Source organism: Galeopterus variegatus, unplaced genomic scaffold, assembly GCF_000696425.1.
Source record: "Galeopterus variegatus unplaced genomic scaffold, G_variegatus-3.0.2 Scaffold2168, whole genome shotgun sequence".
Taxonomy (NCBI): domain Eukaryota; kingdom Metazoa; phylum Chordata; class Mammalia; order Dermoptera; family Cynocephalidae; genus Galeopterus; species Galeopterus variegatus.
In genome coordinates this window covers 252,461-268,526 of record NW_007728279.1, presented here as the reverse complement: position 1 = coordinate 268,526, position 16,066 = coordinate 252,461, and the positions used below count along the sequence as shown (strand labels likewise).

At 56.6% G+C, this 16,066-nt stretch overlaps 1 protein-coding gene across 1 annotated transcript in view; it reads right to left on the bottom strand.

Annotated features, from left to right (window-relative positions):
- Window positions 1-16,066, bottom strand: part of SRCIN1 (SRC kinase signaling inhibitor 1) — a 46,580-nt gene that overhangs the window by 8,596 nt on the left and 21,918 nt on the right. The window contains exons 12-19 of the mRNA XM_008580836.1: window positions 11,039-11,219; window positions 10,784-10,931; window positions 10,236-10,482; window positions 9,503-9,737; window positions 7,618-7,772; window positions 7,124-7,276; window positions 6,360-6,482; window positions 2,176-2,322 (exon numbers count right to left, since the gene is read on the bottom strand). Coding sequence (XP_008579058.1) covers window positions 2,176-2,322; window positions 6,360-6,482; window positions 7,124-7,276; window positions 7,618-7,772; window positions 9,503-9,737; window positions 10,236-10,482; window positions 10,784-10,931; window positions 11,039-11,219 — 1,389 coding nt within the window. The remainder of the gene's footprint in view (window positions 1-2,175; window positions 2,323-6,359; window positions 6,483-7,123; window positions 7,277-7,617; window positions 7,773-9,502; window positions 9,738-10,235; window positions 10,483-10,783; window positions 10,932-11,038; window positions 11,220-16,066) is intronic.

The following is a 16,066-nucleotide window of genomic DNA, read 5'->3' as shown; positions in this document are numbered from 1 at the left end:
CAGTACGGGCGCAACACTGAGGGTTGTGATCCATTGCCGGACACGAAAAAAGACAAAAAGGGGGGAAAAAAAAAAAAGAGAGAAGCTACTGGAATAGTGCAAGTGAGAGGGCCCTGCTGGGCCGGCAGGCGTGGGGGTGGGGGGCTGTGTTCCTGCAGGGAGAGGGAGGAGCTGAGGGGGCCCGGGGGTGACAGGAGGCATCGGGGACGTGAGTGGGCGACTCGAGCTCAGAACAGAGACCCGGGTGGGGACAGAGACTGGGCGGTGGCTGGTGCCCAAGGAGAGGAGAGCATGGTGTAAGGAGAAAAGAGGCGGAGGAGCCTGGCCACAGAGAGGTGAAGAGGCGGGCAGAGAAGTGCCCGGAAAGAGCGGGGAGGGTTGGGTGAGGGTGGACGGGGGAGGAGAAGACACCAAGGAATGGAGGGTCTATACAGTTCCCCAGGGCTGGGGTGCAGGAGGGTGCGGAGGGCCTGTGTGGAGGCCCCTGGAAACCTAGCCTGGCCCAGTGGTGGGGCGGAGGGAAGGCAAGGGTGGGCTGAGGGACAAGTGGCGGCCAGTGCAGAGGCGTGAGGCCGAGGCAGGGGCAGGAGGAGCTGGGCTCTGGGGAGGGATTTAGGACGGGAGATGGTGGAGTGTGCTTACAGCTGAGGAAGGGGCCTACTGAAGAGGCGGGAGCACGTGTGCACAGGGGAAGGGTGACAGTCTGTGTCTGTATTTGGCTCCCCCACTTGCCAGCTGTGTGACCCTGGGTAATGCCTCAGTTTCCCCACCTATCAAATGGGGATTATAAGAACCCACCTCAGAGTGGTGAGTGCAAAACGAGATAATGTATGTGCCTGGCACAAGGGAACACCCCACAAATGCCAGCTGTTCTTCTGGGCCTGCCTGGACAGGACAAGGGGAAATCATCCATGGGATGGCAGGAAAAGAGCTGGGAGTGGGACTTCAGGGTGAGTCTGGGGACCGTGAGAAAGAAAGTGGGAGCTAGTGGGGAGAGGTGGGGGGGCAGGGCTGGGCAGCCAGTCTTCAGCAGATTCTCCTGGGAGCCAGTAGGCAGGCAGAGCCTTGTGTACCCAGGGAAATCCCAGTGCCATGTGGTGGGAAGGGCTTTGGGATGCCCGGGTCCCAGCTCTGGGTGATCCCACCTTTCTGTGCACCTTTGGGAAGTCCCTTTCCTTCTCTGAGCTGTCCCCTCATCTGTAAAGGAGGTGGCTGGACTCGCCCATCTCTAACTTCCTGTCTGAGCCTAGGACCTTCTTTAAGTCAGAGCATCTGGACATATCACAGCTTCCACCCCTGCACCCAGAATGTGCTTGGCACACAAGAGCTGCTCAGAAATATTTACTGAACCAAACAAGTGCACTAATGGTCTCTCAACATCCAGGCCTGGGGACCAGCCTGCACGCTCTGACCAGGCCACATGGGCAGGCCACAGAGCACTGAACACCCAGGTGTGAGGTTTAGCTACTCTATCCACCACCCCCGAGCCCTCTAATTCAGTCTAAGGGGTTGCAGCGACCCTGCAACTCCTACCCCACCCCTACCCAACCTGGGCCAAAGTCCCTCTCCCTCACCCTCTCCCCACACCCCAACGTTACAAAGATCAGTGCTGAAGCCGTTGAAACCCAAACACAAGGCTGGAAAGCAGATGCAAAACTGGATTCTCCTGAAGCTGGGAGAAGGCCTAAGAGCTGAGAGAGAAGCTGAGAAGAGAGTGGGAGCCCCAAAGAGCAGGTGGCGACTTTAGAACAGGCAGAAGGAAGCAGAAGAGAGGAGCAGAATAGCCAAAAGATGAAGGGTGTAAATCCCCCCTCCGACCCCCAGCATAGGCTGAGCCTTAGTAGGGACCCAGGCATTGGGGCTGGAGGAGTCTGAATCTGCTCACTGCCCCTCCGCTAGGAGTACGGCTGCAGAGAGGGCCTTCTCTGCCCCCCGGAGAGGAGAGGGGCCTGGCCGAGAACACATGCTCTAAACCAGATCCGAAGCCCCGGGACTGGGAGGAGGGAGGAGAAGGCTCAAGGGATGGGTGGGGCAGTCCAGGCAGGGAGGGTCTCTCTGGACAACAGCAGAGGAAGGTGGTCATGGGAGTAGTGGCAGGGGATGCCCAGCACATAGCAGAAGCCCTGTGTGCAGCCCTGAGGAGAGCTGGATGGGGCCCCCTGTCCCTGCCCTCACCTGCTGCTGGGCCTGGATCCTCATGTACTCGGCCCTCTGCTTGCCATGCTTGCTCTTGTCGGGGCTTCCTGCCTGGCCCTGGGCTGCCTTCAGCCGAGAGGCCCCCGGAGTCACCACCTTCATGGGTGGCACGCTGCCACCACCACTCTGTGGGAAGAGGAACAGGATTGAGGTTGGAGCGTCCCATGTGGAGGTGGAATCACACAGGAACCCTAGGCGCTGGCTGGGGTTTTGGGCTGGGACTTTGTCAGGGGGGCCTTTGAGACCTGGAGACCCCTCTCTGGCTCCACGTTGCAGTCAAGGACTCAGGCCCACTCTCTGGGAGGTGGAATCACACAGGAACCCTAGGCGCTGGCTGGGGTTTTGGGCTGGGACTTTGTCAGTGGGGGCCTTTGAGACCTGGAGACCCCTCTCTGGCTCCACGTTGCAGTCAAGGACTCAGGCCCACTCTCTCAGCCCAGGTTTAAGGCCTCCCTGCAGGAGAGGGGCAGGGGCCCCCAGCCAGGTTCCCAGAAGCTCCTGAGTGAGAACTCTAGTGGGTTCCTTGAGTAGCTCCAGGGCAGCTGGAGCCCTCCTGGGAGAGCCACTTCTAAAGGGAAGGTCCACAGCACCACCCCCACTCCTGGCAAGTAGCACCATCCTGGGCCTGAGTTTTAGGGGGTTCCTCTATAATGACAGACAGAACAGGATTGGCAGCCCTGGACCACGTCCTCCTAATGGGAGGATGGAGGCGAAATCTAGAGAGGGGCAAGACTGGTCCCCTTGAACCACCCCAGGTACCAGGCCTGCCCAGAGGGGCTCTGTGGATCCAGAGGCGCAAGTGGAGAAATGACAGAGACAGACAGAGTCAGAGACAGGAGAGGGAGGGGAGCAGGGGACGGAAAAGGGGAGAGAACTTTATTTGCTGGTTTACAGATACAGAGCAGAGGGGAGAGGTCCAGCTCTCGCCAAGGCTGGGAGGGCTGACCCCTGGGTAGGCTGGCTTCCCAGCCTCCCGGGGCTCTGCCTGCAAACCCTGCCAGGCACCAGGCCCCCAGGAGGGTGGAAGGGGCTGAGAGAAGGCCAGGGGAGGAGGGGACTGGCATGGTGCTCCCGCAGCCCCCGACTCCCTCCAGCTCTGAGAGACTGCAGCATGAAGGCAGCAGGAAGGACAGGGAGGAGCAGCCACCTGTGGGCTGGGAGGCGGTGCTAGGGGGCTGCCAGGAGGCCCCACAGCCGGGGCTGTGCCCATTTCGCTCAGGGTGGCCTCCAGCTCCTGGAGTGTTTCCTCCAGGCTGTCCATCCGCTGAGTGGTGGCGAGCCACGCTGCGCAGCCTGGGCCGGTGGCAGGCTGGCCCTTGTGCACCCCACTGCAGGCTTGGGTCTCACGTCCAGAGTCCTCAGAGGTCTCCTCTGGGTGGGTCTCAGCAGTGGAGGGCTCCTGAGCCCCATCCGGGGCTGATCCCTGAGGACAGAGGACACTGGCTCCTCCATCCTCTGGGCTGCAGCCTCCTGCGCCCAGTCTCTTCAGAAATGCCCCTTCCTTCTCCAGCATCGAGCTGCTCCTGGGCCACAGAGCCTCAGCTTCTACTCCCAGCGGGGCCTGCGGGCCATCCCGGCCCCTCCTGCTGCCAGCCAAGGTCCGGGGTCTCGGGCTGGGGGTTGTCCTGGGACATGGTTCCTCAAGCCTGACCTCTGGCAGACAGAGAGGGTTGGGGGCACACTCTGTCAAGATGATCCGTGGGATACAGAAGGCCCTGGGACCTGGGGTAGCCTGGAGGAAAAGGAAGACGTGGAAGAGTGTGATCCCTGCAAACCAAACTTCAAGCTGGGATGAGGGGTTAGAGATAGGTGAGCCCAGCCCCTTCCTTTCACAAGTGGGGAAAACTGAGGCAGGGGCAGGTCCTAACTAAGGTTACTCTCAGAGGCAAAGCTGAGATTAGAACTCAGGTCTCTTTCCACCGTACCCACGGCCTCCCACTTTCCAGTAAAGATGCCAGTCATCATAGGTCCTAACTAAGGTTACTCTCAGAGGCAAAGCTGAGATTAGAACTCAGGTCTCTTTCCACTGTACCCACGGCCTCCCACTTTCCAGTAAAGATGCCAGTCATCACAGAAGCACAGATCCATGCTTATTTCTCAGCACCCATGTTCAGCTCTGCGAACAGGTCTCAGGGTTATTCCCATGAGCGTGCCTATCTGTGCGATGGGACAACAACAATGGGGTGGTGGAGAACTAAGGGAATTCACGTCGGCACATTGTGAGCGCTCCATACATTTCAGCGACTTGTCCAGCTGAATTGCGTGACCGTCCTTCAGCCCCGTGTGGGCGGAGACCGAACATCAGCCTGCGGCCTCTGAGATCGGGGCCATCATCCTCATCTCAAGCCAGAGACTCCTGTCCTCTCTGCCCCCCGCTACTTTGTGTGCTCTCCCCAAGGGCTTCAGTCAGAGGGGACAGGCCGGCCTTGGCTGGGTTCCTCTGCTGCACGCACATGGCAAGGCTCCCTCTGGGCTTCTGCTTCTGTGCAGCGTCCCTGGCCCCGGCCCCGGATCCGGTGGGGGAGCAGAGAGAGGCACTCAACTACCACGCCCGGCTTGGGCGAGTTCTGGTCTAATGCTGAGGACGGCCTGCCGCCAGGTGCTCTATACACGTCTTCATCCTTAATGCTCACTGTAACCCATGAAGTGACTGCTACTCTCAGTGTCCGTTTCGCAGGTGAGGAATCCGAGGGCGAGGGAGATTAGGTGAGTCGCCCAGGCTGCGTACCCAGAGCTAGTGAGCGACAAAGCCAGGACTGGAACCCAGACAGTCTGACTCCAAGTCCAGTGCTCGTTCCACTAAAAGGAGCCCCGGGGAGATGCAGGGGGCGCAGCAGGGATCCCAATCACCCCCTCCCGAGGCAACCCACCCAGCCCTGCAACCTGCTTACCTGGAAGTGGGGGTGCAGACTGGGAAGGCAGAGAGGGTGACCCCGTGCTCTCCCAGCTCCACTGCCCGATGGCACCTCAGGATGCAGAGGGTCAGCCAGGCCCAAAAGGCCAGGGAGGGGCCTTGCCCACTGGGCCCCCTCAGGATTAGCTCCCAGAGCTAAAAGGGGTGGGGGATGGCCAAGGTGCCGAGGGTACAGCCAGCCCAGGAGGCGCCCCTTCCACACTGCTCATCCCCAAACAGCTCCTCGGACTGCTCTGTGCCCATCCCCTTCCCAGCAGACAGCACTGGCCACCCGTCTGATGCCTATCTGCTCCCCGCTGCCCGGAAACCACCGCATCACCAGGCCTCAAGCCAGGTCAGAAATCAAGTGGTGACCAGCATGGAGCCCACTGTGGGCCACTGAGAACGAGACGAGGAAGGTGAGAGGGTGGGCACGGGAAGCTGCCCTCCCCCGAGCAGAGGCCCTCCTGCCCCAACCTCCCCCTCCCCCATCCTCCTCCACAAGCACAGTATCCAGGGGTACAGACAGCAGGTCCACCCCCAAACTCCCAAGAAAGAATAAAGAGGAAATAAGTGCAGCAGGACAGCAGCAAGGACTGAAGTTAGAAGGAAGGAAGAATTTCCCAATATTGAAAGACAGAACCAGCAGCTGAGGAGGGGCACGGGTTTTCATCCATTCCAAGCTCCCTGACCAGGGGAGGCCGTCAATGAGGCTTCCCCGGGGGGTCCTGGCCCCCAGGGCAAGGCATAGATTCCAGTGGGAAAAACAGAGCCCCTCACCTGTCACAGGCAGCAGAGCAAGGGGTTGGGGGTGGGGACGAGGCAAGGGCTCAGGACAAAGTCAGATTTTGAGTTGGACCCAAAGTCATCTTGTGAGCAAGATCTAAACTCCAATCCTGGCGCAAGACCATGCTCAGGCTCCGGGCCAGACCTGAACTCAGGCTGCAAACTGGAACAAAATACCCAAGCCACCATGAGCCAGACTCGGAATCAAGCCTGTAAGAAAATGCAGACTCACGGGTATCTCGAGGGGTATACCCAGGCTGCTGGAGTCTCCGGGAAATCCCACCTCGGAGGCAGAGGGAAGGGAGGGGGATGTGCCTGTCCTCAGAGTGGGGGAGGGGTGAGTCCACGTGTGTGAAGCTGTGGCAGTGGCAGGACTGGGACCGTGACTGGAGGTTTAGCAGGTTAGCGTGAGAGGTGAGGAGAGGAAGCTGTGGAGGCACAGGCAGAGAGAGAGCCGTGAGAGGTGGGGGGCAGCCCCTGTTACCTTCCGTGTGGGGCCTGGGGCTGAGCCCCCGAGGGGCCCCAGGTCCTGAGGGGACAGCAAGGTGGGGATCGGCTGGCGGCGGGGCGTGGGGGGGAGGGAAGACACTGAGCTTCTCTCAAACACCTGGGGAGCAGAAGGTGGGGGCAGGTTTGGAGGAGGGGTACCAGAGAGGAAGGGGGTGCCAGTCCGGGTGGCATGGGGACAGTGGCCTGGGATGGCATTAGGTCCCCAATTTCACCCCTTTCCATGGCCACTGCCCTCCATTTCATTTCTCCTGAGAGGCCCAGCTTGTCCAGGGTCTCCAGGCACTGGGGCTGGGCTGGGGTGTGGGCTGGCTGCTGAGCAAACTTGAGTATGGTGACTCCCAGCACTGGGAGAGTCCTAAGGCACATGGCATGAGGGTCTCAGAGCATTGTCCTCAGGATACTCAAGTGTGGGGGTCTCAAGCACAGCTGTCCCTGAGACTTGGGGATGGGGGTCTCAGCACTTGGCGATCTCAGATTATTGAGGTATAGGGCTTCAGGGTACAGGGGGTCTCAGGCCACTTGGAGGGTCTCAGAGACTATAATAAAAAAACTCAAACCTGCAAGGAAGGACTTTAGATCCCTCCCCAGTGGGGAAGAAATGGAGGCACGAAGGATGGGGTCCTGCATGGGCCAGTGCTCAGCAAGGAGCCTGAGAGTCCAGCCACCTGCCCGGTCCTGCCACCTGGCCTAGGGTCAGCCTGGCTGAGGCCTTGGGGCCCAGACAGGCTCCTGACCCACCTCTAGCTCTGCGATGATGCGGTCCTCATCGTCCTCGTCCTTGATGGCAGAGGCCATGATGGGCGGTGTGGAGGCTGGGCGGACCACCTCGGACACGGCCCGGCGCAGCTTCACCTGGGGCTTCTGCACCTCCAGCTCCTCGGACTCGGCCTTCTGCAAGTCCCCGCACCCCTGTCAGGACCGTGTTCTGCCCCACTGCAGCACCAGCTCACCTCGTGGGCCCCATCAGTTCTAGAGCACCATCCACCTACCCCAGCTTCTCATCTGCCATGTCCTCTGTCCCCTGCCAGGATGTCCCCCAACAGGCAGAGGGTGGGGTGGGCCTAGGGTGGAATTGGGCAAACACACATACCCGGGATCCCAAGCTGCAAGTACAGAGTCACCACTGGCCACCCCCCTTTCCTTCCACTTCCATGGAGAGAAAAGCCTCTCTCCTACCCCAGAGGGTCCTCGGAGGTCAACTCCTGGCCCCCTGCCCATGGGGGCAATGGTACCTTGATGAAAGCTGAGTCTTTCTTGCTGGTGACCACCACCTCTCCTGTGCGTGTGGTGGTCAGGCCGTGGGAGGAGGGGAAGCTCCGGCGGGGAGGGGGTGGCGGAGGCGACTTGGAGGGCTTCTCTGTGCGGTATCGGGGCACTGTCAACTCATCTGCGGGCAGCCAAGGGGCTGGGGGTCAGGGGGCCTGCAACCCTGGAGTTAGCATACTATATCTGACACCAAGGGGGTAAACCTTGCTTCTTCCCCCAGGGAGGAGCAGGCAGAGAGAGGCAAGCTCAAGGGAAAGATACAGATTCTCTCCCCTTCTCTTACCACCCCATGCAACCCAGCCCCAAGCCCTGTCGCTCTTCCTCCCACAGCATGCTAACCCCTTGCTACTCAAGGTGTGGTCCGTGGACCAGCAGCACTGCAGCACCTGAGAGCTTGTTAGAAATGCAGCTCAGGGCTGGCCCGTGGCTCACTCGGGAGAGTGCGGTGCTGACAACACCAAGTCAAGGGTTAAGATCCCCTTACCGGTCATCTTTAAAAAAAAGAAATGCAGCCCAGGGCTGGCCCGTGGCTCACTCGGGAGAGTGCGGTGCTGACAACACCAAGTCAAGGGTTAAGATCCCCTTACCGGTCATCTTTAAAAAAAAGAAATGCAGCCCAGGCCCAACTCCTGAGCTGCTACACCAGAATCCAAATTTTAATGCATCGCCAGTGATTCCTGTTCAAGTTTGAAGGGTGCTGCTCTACTCCATCTCCTTCCCACAACCCCTCAGCCCCTGCCCAAGCTCACATCTCCATCTTTTCTCCGTTGAGCCTGGCTCTGCCCACCAGGCTCTCCGTTCCTCCAATTCTTCCTCCAGCCACGTTTCCAGAGCAACAGGCCGAAAGGTAACTCTAACATGACATTTCCCTGTCTCTGATTCTCCAGTAACACTGCATCACCCCTGCCCACCCCTGCTTGGACATCAAACCATGTCCAAGTTCCATAGCGCAGCCCCCTCTGCACCTGCCAATCTTCTAGCCTCAGCTCTGCTTGCTACTGCCTGGCTGGGACCCTCTTCAGGCAGCACCAAACACACACCTCCAGCCATTCGCACATGCTGTTCCCTCTCCCTGGAATGCCCTTTCTCACTGACCAGACGAGTGCCTACCGTTTTCAAGACTCCAGTGGGAAGCTCCCTGCTCTGGGAAGCCCTCCTGCCCTCCTTTAGGTCTGCACAGCACCTGGGCTCACATCTGCTCTTGCATTTAGCACCTGCTTTCTATTTCTGGCTTATACACTAGATATGGCCTGGGACAGATTCTTATCCCATAGAAAGTGCTTGATGAACATAATGTTAATATCATTTCTCCACTAAATTTTGAGTTCCTCGAAAGCAAGCACTGTCATATCTCCATATCTCCAGCGCCTGGCACACCATAGGTCCTTAGCAAATATGTGTTGCAGCAGCGAATAAATGAATGAATGACAACTGCCACTTTGGTTCAGATTTCTGCCTCCCCAGTGAGCTCCCAGGCCCAGGGAGCAGAGGAACCGTGTTGATCAATACGGGTCAGCACTGCACCTGCTGTCAATCTGGGTCAAGGTGCACACTCAGGCCAATGACTGCCTGCACTTGCTCATCTTCCCTGCACTGTCCTGTCAGCAGCTCTCGGAGCATGGGGAAGAGCCCCGTATGGGCTTGCCCCATCCTTCTTACCCCGTCCAGCTTACCCCGTCCTTCTGGGTCTCCACTTCCCTTTAGTGCGCCGCTGATATCCCAGCACTTTCCTCTCTGACAGCCCCACCACAGTGATTCTCACCCTCTGGTGCCTCCCCCATCAGCCTGAGAGCTCCTGGGGAGGGGGTGCTCCAACTCTGGGCTCTTCGTCAGCCCCTATTACCCCCATACCTGAGCCCCTCCTCCCGCTGGGCTCTGTTCGGGGGGCGGCCTTCTGGCCATGGGGGACCTTGGGGGGCTTGTGGTCTGGGGTGGGGGCCGGGCCCTGGTGGGCCTTGCTCGCACAGTCCAGGTCAGGGATGGCCTTGAGCAGCTCCGCTTGTGTCTCCTCCAACAGCCGGTTGATGTCCTTGGCGCTGTACTGGGTCAGGGCTGCCCGCTTCTCCTCCCAGTCTCGCTCCGCAGCCTGGAGAGGAGTGGCCAAGAGTCAGGACTGAAGTGGCTGCCCTGTGCTGGGACCTCTGGAGCCTCAGCCCTTTCCCGCAGCCACACATGCAAGGAATGGAAAAGGAAGCCTCACATTCGATCCAGCCCCCTAGAAGCCCTTCAGATTTCTCCTTGGATGTTACATGCTCTCCCCATGGGTCAGAAATGCCACCTTCACTATACAAGGATATGTTCTTGATATATTTAGGCCTGCTTCTGAACATTTTATTCTGTTTCATTGACCAAACAGTCTATTTTTATGCTAACACCATACCGCTTTGATTATTGTAGCTTTATAATATGCTCGCTGTCTCACAGGACTAACGTTGCCTTCATTATGCTTCTCAGACTTCCACTAGGGAACTGACCCACCTCCCCCAAGAAAAAAGATGCACATGTTCAGCCCTTCTCACCCTAGAATGGTGGTAAGAACACGTGAACCTGGTCTGGTCCCCACTCCCAATCCCGGCCCCAGCACCTCGACAGACACAGCCTTGTCCACGCTTCTCTTGCCAGGAGTGTCCAGGCCTTTAGTGGGGTTGCCTCCTTTGGGGATAAGAGGGGCTCCCTCGGCTGGCCCACTCAGCTCATGGAGGTTCAGCGGGGGGCTGGAGGGTGGCATTTCGAAGTCCAAGCTCTTGTTGAAGTCAGTTTCGGCTGTCATCTTCTTAGGGGACTGACTCAGGAGGTTGTTGGGGGGTGGCCACACACCCTCCTCCACTTGCCTGGGGTTGGGAGAGTTAAGAGCAGCTGTGAGACCAGCAGGGTGGTGGCCCTCTCTGAGAGTCCCCTATCCTGAGGCGGGGAGGTGAGGAGAGCTCTGGGATCTTGCAGGACAGACAGGAGGGCCTGGGGAGGAGTGTCTGCATCCAGCACAAGGGAAAGCCAAGCCTACAGCATGCGAGGGGTCCCAGTCACATCCAGCTGGCACACCAGAGACCTTGGAAGGGTCAGGACAAGGCTGATCTACGAAGCTGGGCCCAGATTGTAACCTCATGGGAAACCAGAGGTCAGGGAGAGAATGACCTTCGGATCTGTGCCAGTGTGTCCGTGACCCCACGGCAGCGCTTGAGGAGCCCGTCCAGGCGCTGCGGCTCCTCCTTCAGGAACTTCACCGCCTCCACCTCCACTCGCAGCACTACCCGCATCTTGCTCTGCAGGCCTGGGAAGTGAGCTGAGGGGACAGGAAGCAGTGAGCTGGGGGGGAGGGACCTCAGAGGACTGGGAGGACCACTGGGTGGGGTGGGGTCGGGCATGCCACACTTCCTGGCATAGGCTTACCCTTGAGCTCTGTCAGCGTCTCCCCGAGCTGCTTCAGCACCAGTGCCTTCTCCTCCAGCTCGGGGCCAGGCACCAGCCGGTGGTTGTGGGACATATCCCTCTGGATCTTCTCCACTGACTTCTCCAGGTCACTGCAGCCACAGAGAGACCCTCTCAGCCCCTCTGGCCCCAGCCCAGCCCCCTGAAATTGGGCAGCTGGAAAGAAATCAGGCCACCAGTCAGACCAAAACTCAAAACCATCCACCAGGCCATGTGAAGTCAGAAATGCCAAATCTCAGAGGTGAGGAGACCTCAGGAGAGCTCCCTAAGAGGGCCTCCCCCCATCCCTCTGGAAGCTCTGATCAGTAACATCAGCCCAAATTTTCCTCCCTGTAACTTGCATCTTCTGTCCTTCATTCTGCCAAGGAAGCAGCGGGGAAGTTGGCAGCCTTTTGGAGAACTGGAGGCAGCTGCATGTGCCCCTACAGTCTCTTGTCTGCCAGAGACACTGCCACGTGCACCCATCTTTTCCACCTCATTTTGGCCACCTGTGGCCAAAACTGCTTTAGATTTTCAGCTGGTTTATACTGAGCTTGTGTCATTCAAGGCCCCACATCTTTCTAAAATGTAAATCAGACCAAGTCACCACCCTTTGCATTGAACCCTAAATGGAATCCATCATCCTGAGGCTAAAATCCAAACTGTTCAATGCAGCCAAGAACGGCATGAGCAGTTGAAAACTTGGCTGTACAGTCAGACGCAGCCAAGCTCCAGTCCCAGCTCTGCCCTTCCCCGCAGAGATCTTAAGCAAGTTACCTAGTATTTCTGGGCCTCAACCTCCTCATCCAAAAAATGGGGATGGTAAAAGTTCCTCCCTCGTGGGTCCATTATGAGGATTAAATGAGCTAATGTAGATGGGAAGGCAGGTGACAAGGGTCCAGCCCCCGGAGCTGTGCTTGTTTTCCCTCCAGCTGCACCCCTACCCCCGCTGGCTTGCTTCTGCTTAGAGCCCTTCATAACTTCTCTTGAGTTCCTTGCATGTGCTGCCCTCTCTGGCCCGTTACAATGCTGTTTTCTCTGCCTAGAATATTTCATTCTCACATACACACACACACTAACTTCCACTCATCCTTGGGTCTCAACAGCAAGCTCTCTTGCCAGTCCCTCCACCTGGGGTTGGGGGTCTGCTTCCTGCCCCCCAAACTCCTGAGGCTCCTGTTTGCTGGGTTGTGCAGGCTTCTGACCACTAGCCTCAGGCAGGGAAGGATCACGTCTTCCAGATTCATCTCCAATTCCCAGCACCTGGCACGGTGCCTGGTGTAGAGTAGATGTCTGGTAAATAATTGTGGAATGAATGAACACGTGAAGGGAGGAACTGCTGCCCGGGTAGGTCATCTCAATTCTGTGCTTGAGTCGTTGACATTCCTGACCCATATGTGGGACTTTACATACACTCCTGTCAAATCCCATCTGTTGGATTTTGGCTCAACAACCCAGATGCGAACAACTTTTCAATTTCAGTTCTACCATCCAACAGATTTGCTCCTCCTTAAAGCTCTGTGTCATCAGCAAGTCTGATCAGCATGCCTACACACCTTCACCCAAGTAGCAGAGGAAGAGACAGACCACATTGGAGCCAAGGGCAAAATCCTGTGACCCAACGCTGCCAGTGAAAGAGCTATCTTGTATCCTTAAAGCTCTGTGTCATCAGCAAGTCTGATCAGCATGCCTACACACCTTCACCCAAGTAGCGGAGGAAGAGACAGACCACATTGGAGCCAAGGGCAAAATCCTGTGACCCAACACTGCCAGTGAAAGAGCTATCTTGTATTAAGTACTTAATGTATGCCAGACGCCACACTTAGCCCTCGACTTTCATTACCTTACTAATCCTCAAAACAAATCGTAGAGGTGGGAACTGTTATTACCTCCAGTTTACACATGGATAAACAGTGGCTCAGACACTACACTGCATTTCTCAGCTTGTCTTGCAGTTGGAAGTGGCCATTCAACTGAAATCTTCCCAAAGGAATATGAGTGGAAGGGGTACATGCCACTTCCGAATCTGGCCCATAAAACCCCCCCATGTAAGCTCCTCCATGCTCTTTTCCCCTTCTGCTGGCTGGAAAGGTGATGATCCTCTGGGTGATCTTAGAAGGCACATGTTGAAGATGGCAGAACCTCCATCAGCTTGGGTCCCTGAATGACTGCAGGAAGGAGAGCCACCCAGGACTATTCCATGAGCAGAAAAGATATGTCTATTACTTTTGAACCATTATACAATTTGGGAGCTTATCTGTCGTGGCAGCTACCCAAGCTAATTAATCAGCAACCCTAACAAAGGCTTTGTTATTTAAAAAAGAGGAAAAAAAAAAAAAAAAAGAGGCTCAGAAAGATGAAATAGTCCAAGGTCACACAAGTATTTTTTCTTTTATTTTGTTTTAGTGGCTGGCCGGTGCAGGGAACTGAACCTGTGATCTTGTTACAAGCACATAACTATTCTGTAGCAAAGCAGGATCTATTCACATCTGACTTCAGCCACTGGTTCTGTGGAATTTCACTTCCACACTGGATTAACATCACCCATACACCCACCCACTGTCCTACCCCAGCCCTCGCTCCACCACATGGGAAAGAACAACTCTCCCTTACTTGTGTGTGTGACACCTGACTGGTTCACTCCCTGACATCACTCTGACTGGGAAGAGACCCTCACTTGAAGGCAAGCCTTCAGGAAGGGACAACACTGCCACTCCCAGGCAGAAGGGACTAGGCTTCTCCTTAGGCTCATTCAGTGCTTTGATTTTCTAGTCATCCAATTTGCCAAAGTTTGGGGGTCCTAATTTGGGCAGACCCTGCAAAAGAGACCTGGACCAGCTGGTCAAGACACTGAATTAAAAAGTGTCCAGGCTTTCCAGACCTGGGTTTAGTCCTGGAGGAGTTGAGAGGAGAGACTCAAGACAGAACCAGCTAAATAACTTGAAATGAAAAAATTTGCCCCTAGTTCAAAACTTATTAAGAATTTCAGGACAGCAACAGCGAGCATTAAGCCAAGCATGGGGCCCTTTTGAGCATGGGGACCTGCACAATTGCACTGGTCGCATGCCGACAAAGCTGGCCCTGAGCTAGACAAAGGTAGACTCTGGGAGCCAAAGGTCTCAGTCAGCAGAGCCTGCCCCTAAGGGCAACAGCCAGACAGAGCTCAAGTATTTGGCTAGGTGGACAGGTGAGTGAGCCAAGCCGAATGAAGCACAGAACCAGACTTAACTTCCAGCCAGATGCCAGGAAAGAGGAAGGGGCACAGCAAAGCAGAGCAAAAACAAGCATGTGGGGGGCTGCAGCCAGAGAAGGGTCAAGAAGAGCTGCGGGGTTAACACCCGGGAAGCTATGGGAGCTGGGCAGGGAGGCCCTTCATGGCCAGGCCGGAGCCACTTACAGGGCTGGCAGGCAGCCCAGCCCCTGCCTCACCCCAAAGAGGCAGAAGCCCCATTCCAGGAGAATGAAGAATCCTGCCAGAAGCAGTATTTCAGGCCACAAGTTCTCTCATGTGAATAGTCTGAGTAATGGGTTTGATAATGGGGCAGGGGGTAGAGAGTCCGTGTGTTCCTGGAGAACAGAGGCCCCCAGGAAGCCAAGGACCAGACATTCATAACGACAGGAGCACCAATCCATCCTTTCATCTCTTCTGCCTCTGTGCTTTTATATTTCCTTTAATTTTCCTTTAATGTCTCAGTAAAGTTTCTTTTGAAAATTCTGATCCAGCTCCTCTGTGCTGAATGGAAAGAGACAAGGAGACAAGGATGGGACAGTTGGGTAGAAGGAATTCCCTGGGTCAGAAGGGATGGCAGCTGCTGGTCTGTTTGGAGATCTGGCTGGAGTTGACACTAAGCTATCACACTTACAGTGATGGGATGGCTGCTGCTGGCTTATTTCCACATGGAGCGGGCCCTTACTTCAAGGGCCCATGCCTTACTGAAATGCACATGTACCACCAGGCTGCATGGGACCCGGGCTGAGGAGCAGTGACCCTTCTCAAGCAGCCCCTTGCAAGAGATATAGATACGACTTAGTGAAGAAGCTGGGCTCCTTCGAGCAGCCTCTCCTGGCTTCTTGAGTCAGTGGCTAGTATAACTCAACCCCTTGCTAAAAAGAACCACAAAAATCTTAATACTGGGCACAGATGAGGATGCTGAGGCACAGAGGACAGGAACTGCCCTGATCATACAGCCGCTCAGTGCTGGAGCTGGGTCCTAGGTCCCCTAGTGCCCTGTGCCACCAACAGGGGGGCCACAGGAAGGAGCAGGGCCTTGGCCTCAGATTCCAATGACTAACAAGGGAAGGCTGCAGTGGGGCGGGGGCGCTCACTCCCTGGATGGACAGCAAAGGCACCTTCTCCCTTCAACAGTGCCAGACAATGGAATCCTGGCCAGACAGCTGTTTGCTAAATTTGGATCAGAAGACTGTCTTCTTTTAACCCTGCCATGTCTAAGCATCTGGGGGCAGGCTATTCTCTTCTTCCTTCCTTCTGAAAACACTAGCCCTGTTTCAGCTGCACTGAGAAAAAGAAACTTTTCCTTGGCTGTACCTGGTCTCAGAGATCAGGAAATTGGAGTGGTGGCAACAGTGGCTGGTCAACCCGAGCTGGAGCAGCGGCAACACCTGCATGCTCCAACTGAATGCTCTACCCGAGGACCGATTTGCACAGGTCACAGGCCAGAATGAAAGTAGGCAGAGGGAGGAGGGAAATCAGGCAGCTGGCCACATGAGAGTGAGGCTGCAGGCCACAGGAATCCAGACTGTGGATCGTTAAGAAGCAAGACCATAGCAAAAACAGGCGTCAAGCCAGAAAAATCAGGAATTATGCCAGATGGTCAAAGGTTTGTGGGTCACAGAGAAAGCTGGCCACAGAGGAGAATGAAATCAGGCTTCGGAAAGATCAAGGTCACCTGTGATTCAGAAGGGAGCTGCGCCTCCCAGTGAAACCAGTTTGTGGGTCACCGCGGCCGCACCCCCGCCCTCCCCTCCGCAGCCGCAGCCGCAGCCGCAGCC